Source organism: Peromyscus maniculatus, chromosome 16, assembly GCF_049852395.1.
Source record: "Peromyscus maniculatus bairdii isolate BWxNUB_F1_BW_parent chromosome 16, HU_Pman_BW_mat_3.1, whole genome shotgun sequence".
NCBI classification, from domain to species: Eukaryota; Metazoa; Chordata; class Mammalia; order Rodentia; family Cricetidae; genus Peromyscus; species Peromyscus maniculatus.
Genome location: NC_134867.1, coordinates 39,268,363 through 39,274,362, shown reverse-complemented (window position 1 = coordinate 39,274,362; position 6,000 = coordinate 39,268,363). Strand labels below are relative to the sequence as shown.

The following is a 6,000-nucleotide window of genomic DNA, read 5'->3' as shown; positions in this document are numbered from 1 at the left end:
AAGGAGAGGGAGAAATAGCTAGTTTTTACTTAACCTAACAGGGAACTATGGGTTGGCAGGGTTTCACGTATCAGGTCTGTTTATTGAATGACCACAAAGAAAAGCAGGCTCTGATTATCACTCCTGACAATGATGTATCATTCTCTCTCTCTCTCTCTCTCTCTCTCTCTCTCTCTCTCTCTCTCTCTCTCTCTCTCTCTCTCTCTCTGAAACCTTGACTTTCGCTTGCTAAAAACTAGTTCTTTGAGTTCTTCATTTCCAAGCAGCGAAGGAATTACACATGAGCTGGATGGGCTAGCAGATTAAGACTTCAAAGCTATAGTGAAACATGGACCAAGAGCCATGTCTCTACTACTAATTGGACAACTTGTATTAAATTATTCCAAGAGAGCCATTAGCAGGCAAAAAAGAAGAGTTTTCACAGTTGTTGTTTTTTGTTTGTTTGTTTGTTGTTGTTTTTTTGCCAACAGATGTGGAGCTCAAGAAGTTTCTAGACAGCAGAAAAAGGAAGGTACATCTAGTTTATGCATCATGCCCCATTTTACTTCTGATTTTCATTATACTGTGTCTTAACCATTGGATATTTGGTAGTTTTATTTGTTAACTCCTCTTTAAGACTCAATTGCAACGTGAAAAACCTTTTGCCTATAAACCCGAAATTACTAAGAATGTCCCATCCCAATTAAATGACAATATAATTATAGCTTAAGCAAACTTGACTTCCTCAACTCCAGGTAGGGATTTCATTGGCTAAAAGCAATGTTTTCTGTACTATGTCTATTTTGTCATCCTGAGCAATCGATTTCCTTAATTTGATCTCCTATGTGTAAAACCAGACTACTACAGCCCAAAAGAAGAGAGGCTTTGGAGCAGGAATCCAACTGCTGTACCCATCCATCTTGTTTGAGGCCTTGCTTATGCTCAGAGCTTCAGAATTTCATAGCAATAAGGAAACATGTCAGCTCACAGCTGCTACAGAAAACAAAAGTTAATGTTAAGTTTCCACAACTTCCCTTCTTACCCACATCAGTAATTTCCACGCATCATCCACCCATTTCATAAGTTCTTCACTCTGTCTTCAGCACCCCTCCCCTGACAACCTTGCCTACTTTAATGAAAATATAATCCACTTTCCAATTCCCTCCAAAACCTTAAGTCTTCAAGCTCCAATCTCTCCATAAGAACATATTCCAGGCCGGTCAAGCTTTTAACCTTTCACTTGTATTATTAGGAGAAACAAAAAGACCCCATGAGTTGTATTTAGGGAGTGAGAGCAAGCTTCCTCCATCAGCCTGAGAAGCGGCTTAATCATGGCAGAAAGGTTCCCTCTCCCCCTATACGTTAAGGTAAAGAGAAAGGTTACTGGCAGTTTCCATCTAACATGAGTTATGCTAGAACTTATAAAAGAAAGGCTCAATGCGCAGAGTTTGGCTGAGTAAGAGTGCCGATACACACGAGATTTTACAGCCAACTGTCCGCAGAAGAGCGGCAGAAGAATTCCGAGCTGACTGCTGCTTCCAGCCTAGTGAACCCACAAAGACCTGCTGGGAAGGGAAAGTCTCTTACAAAGCTGAAATAGTTTCTTTCCTTAAATAATGTTAAATTCAGCTGAATAGTTGGGGCAGTTGTTCACCTGAAGCTATATGAAAAAAAAAAGAAAGAAAAAAGAAATAGCCAGTTACTATCAACACCAAAGAAATGCACACCAACCAACGGCGGACCAAAGGGACTTTGGTATTGTAGTCATAACAGACAAATGTGTGGCTTTGGGAGTTCCCTGATGGTGAGATGGCAGGGTCACAGAAGGCTTTGGAGACCTGCTGTGTCTCTTGTGAGGTCGATGCACCCCGTGTCCCATAACAGGAGTCACAAACACAAGCTTATCGGCTGGCTTGTTGGAACAGTGTGCGATGTGCCTGCTCTGAAAAGGGACTTCCGTCTTGCTGACAGGGTGTCATTATTCGGAGGAAACTGTACTTGGTGCCATAGACTGAAAACTATGGTCTCAAGAGGAATGCACGAGAAGTTTCCAAAAAATAAAAAATAAAACGTTCCCTCCAAGACGATACTCAGTTTTGGCTTGTGACCTTTGCAGGAAAGCGGAGATGGTCATTGGGGGCAGGCAGTTCAGACAGACATCTGCCAAGATTTAGGTTGGGCAGCTTTGGGAAGAGGAAAGATGTTTACAGTTAAGGCCTTTATCTGCGAACAACAGTATATTAATAAACTCTATACCATATTTACAAACGCATTCTCTTGTATTAAAACTAACAGTATTCTGTTCACAGTGCCATTGTTTATACAGGTAGCAATCCCATAATACTCATGTATTTTGGCATGGGAATCAGTAGCGTTTGGTATTTACAGAAAAAATGTACATGTGTGAATATAAACAGGTCACTGAATCCGTAAAAGACAGATTGGCTAGCGGTGCAAAGGGGTGAACTGTACAGCACCTTCCACCAGATGGGAGGGGAAAACATGGTCTCAGAAATCACAAGGATGCCAGGTCTCCAACTAAAAGTGGCATAGAGTCAATAGCAAAACAATGAACCCCCTCTTCAGGTTTGGGTACACTGAGTACTCTTAGTCCAGAGTTTTAGACCCATTGTCTGGTGCAGGAAATATAAAAGTTAAAAAGATTCATTATTATCTTATAATAATAATTATTATTAAAATAGAAGGTACTTTCTCTCACACTCTCCTTTGTGCTCTGGCCCTGAAGACCAGTCTTGCAGTTCCAACCAAGGATGCTGGTGTTGTCACGCAGGTCAGCAGTCAGATGGCGAACCCTAAAATGCTCTGGACTTAGGAGCCGCTGCCAGTCAGTGTGACCAAGGGCCAGAGGGGGACATGGCAGGAGCACCTCTTTCTGACTCCTGGTCTTTTCGGTTGGGGCAGGTGCCCCAGAATCAGCTCGAGGGACAGACAGGACGAAGCCGAAAGCCGCTCATTTCGGCAGCTCATGCTGAGGTGGCAATGGCTTCTGTACACTTGGATCAACGGAGGGAGGCGGTCAGTGGCAGGCGGGTGGCATTCGAAGCCCAGAGTGGTGGGTTTGTGGCGAGGGCCATCAGATGGCCTTGCTCCTGCAGACCCGGCTGTCTCAGGGCGTGGCGCCTTCCGTCTGCTCCAGGGTCTCCGATGTGGGGGCCGCAGGGTCCTGGCCGCTGTCCCAGTGTCTGTGCTGCTTGGACAGCAGGCTCTTCCACTGGGCTTTGTTGTGTGCGAGATGGCTTAGCATGTTCTCGGACAGGGTGCTGTTCCCGGTGAACCGCGCCCACTCCCGGAAGAGCGGCTCCACGATGTAAGTCATGAAACCTGTAAGATGCAAGGCCACAGGCGAGGTCACCGCAAGGGGGATCAGGCCCACCTCCTTCACAGACACAACCGAGACCCACGGGGCGCTCGGGCCACAGGGATAGGTGGGCAAACAAGATGGGGTGACTCACTACCCTTGGTTTGGTGGCTCCCACTTAACACTCTGCAGACTTCAGGGCCCACGTTCGGGAAAAGGACCTGAGTTCTAATCAAGCCCAAGCCCGCAGCATTCGTGTGGTAAACGCTTTCACACAAGTGAAATGGTCAAAGCTCCTGACTTAAGTGATGAACGTTAGCTGTCATTATTTGTGGAGAGGGAGAGAGACAAGCGATAATGAAAGCGTGTGTGGGACTAGGGAAGGAGATAATAATTGCAGATGACACCAGGGATTTAGATCATTATTCATTTTGCTTACCTGGTGGGGTACTTTTTTTTTTTTTCTTTGAGATTATTACTTTTATAGTATTGTCTTGGCTCAATGACATCAGTATGCATGGTGTTTTGTTTTTAATTTAATTTAATTTAATAATTATTTAATTTTTTTGAGACAAGGTCTTGCTATGTAGCCTAGGCTGGCCTCTCGCCTCAGCCTCTTGGATGCTGAGGTTATAGGCATGGGCCAGTACGCCCAGCTCTACACATTCATTGCTAACACAGATTTTTTTAAAAAAACAGTGCTAGCTAGGATCGAACCCAGAACTTAGCTAGGTAAATGCTCTACAACTGAGACTGAGCACATGCCCAGTCCCTTTGATGTAGATTTTTACCTGCAAAAAGAAATCTTGCTTTAGTGACCACAGACCACTGTCTGATTAGACTGACTAGTTTCTTCAAACCCTCTTCCTGACAGGGTCTTGGTTTGCAGCCTTGGCTGGTCTTGAACTCATCTTGACCCTCCTGTCTCAACCTCCGGGGTGCTGAGGATACGGGATTCTACACTTGTGTCCAGATAAAGTATCTGCTCTTCCAATCATCAAACACTCATTGTGAGCTGATCCTGTCTCATTGTTAATGTGTTTTCCACATTAAACATGATCTCTTAAACAAAGATAACTTTCTGTATAGTGTGGAGTATTTGGAATTATCACAAACTTGGATTTATATTGATTTAGGTTTCATTGTACTTCCTGGAAATGGAAGCATGAGGAAAAGGGCAAAAAAATTTTTTTTTTGTGTGTAATAATTTTTCCAGCAACTAACCCTTTGTATTTATAAGCACACAAACTATAAGACGATGCTTTTATTAGATAAACAGCAGACATTTGGCCTGTGGGGATGCTAGGCAGAAGGGAGGAGGTAGCAATGTAAAATATTATTGTGCATTTCTGAATTATCTTGTATGATATATGACTTAAATCTTGTGCCACATCATTGAGATGACCCAAACTTAGGGAAGACTCTTAGGTCAGTGGTTTTGTGTCTGGTTTAACCATCCTAATAAGGCAATCAGAGAGTCAGCAATGAGGATTTCCCTTTGTACTTGCTACTCTTGAATTTAGATATTTGACATTTAAAAAAATTGCAAAATGATAGTCTTCTAAAATTCCAAGTGCGAATTTTAGAAAGTGCTGCTCTCTAAGTAGAACAGTTAATAGATCCAATGTTAAAAAAAAATTCAACCCATTTCCCCCTGACATTACCCTGGAATTATCTCTGAATTTGTGCTGGTCTTCTGTGAAGACTTTTTACTCTAGATAGGAAAGGGATTTTCAAGTCCGAGTAAACATCAGAAGGTCTGAGGATCTGCTCCCTCCCCCAGTGTGGAGCCAGACTCACTTCTCCAGGGATGAGCTCACTGAACCTGCTTTGGTCCTTCTGGTGTGGCGGAGGGGAAGAGAGAGATGGCAGAACCTTTTTTCTTTTTGTCTTCCTCTAGATTTCATCAATCAGAGATTAATTTGATTTCCTATCTTTTAAAAATGATGGTGAGCCAGGCGGTGGTGGCGCACGCCTTTAATCCCAGCACTCGGGAGGCAGAGCCAGGCGAATCGCTGTGAGTTCGAAGCCAGCCTGGGCTACCAAGTGAGCTCCAGGAAAGGCGCAAAACTACACAGAGAAACCCTGTCTTGAAAAACAAAAAAACAAAACAAAACAACAACAACAACAAAAAAATGATGGTGAGGGGGAGGAGTGAAGGAAGAAGGAGGAAGTGCTACTTCCTCTTGGATTAATACGAACTCCTTCCGCAGGAAATCAACCCTAAGTAAGATTCGCACTTGGGAATGTCTCATCTTGGGTTGGGATAGAAAAGAGAGAGGTGGAGACCGCTCTATACACCCTTTCACCACTGGGTCATCTCTTGGGGAGACAGAGCAAAGAAAGGGAATAGTGGATGGCTTAACCAGAACGAACTGTGTATGAAAAAGTCTCACGGAAACCCATTTGTTAGCAGTCGAATTTCAAAATACAACTTGAGAGAGAGAGAGAGAGAGAGAGAGAGAGAGAGAGAGAGAGAGAGAGAGAGAGAGAGAGAGAGAATGGTATTGCCCTGTATGAGTGGGTACTGCCTCTCTCAGAAGACTTGGGTTGTTAAATGAAAATTTCAGGGCAAGGCATGGAATTCTGTCCTATGAGTTCTTGGTCCGGGAGGCTCCAGAGGTCTCTGAAACAATGTAGGTTATTGCCACTGCCCGTGGTTACCCACCACAACTGCATGGTGAGACTCTATTGCTGATGAC

At 43.8% G+C, this 6,000-nt stretch overlaps 1 protein-coding gene across 7 annotated transcripts in view; it reads right to left on the bottom strand.

Annotated features, from left to right (window-relative positions):
* Positions 1–441: 441 nt before the first annotated feature.
* The window catches only part of Pde7b (phosphodiesterase 7B), a 307,348-nt gene continuing 301,789 nt past the window's right edge, over positions 442–6,000 (bottom strand). For all 7 annotated transcript variants that reach the window (XM_076552648.1, XM_076552650.1, XM_006980108.4 and 4 more), the window contains one exon: positions 442–3,321. In XM_076552648.1, coding sequence (XP_076408763.1) covers positions 3,107–3,321 — 215 coding nt within the window. In that variant the 3' untranslated portion in view covers positions 442–3,106. The remainder of the gene's footprint in view (positions 3,322–6,000) is intronic.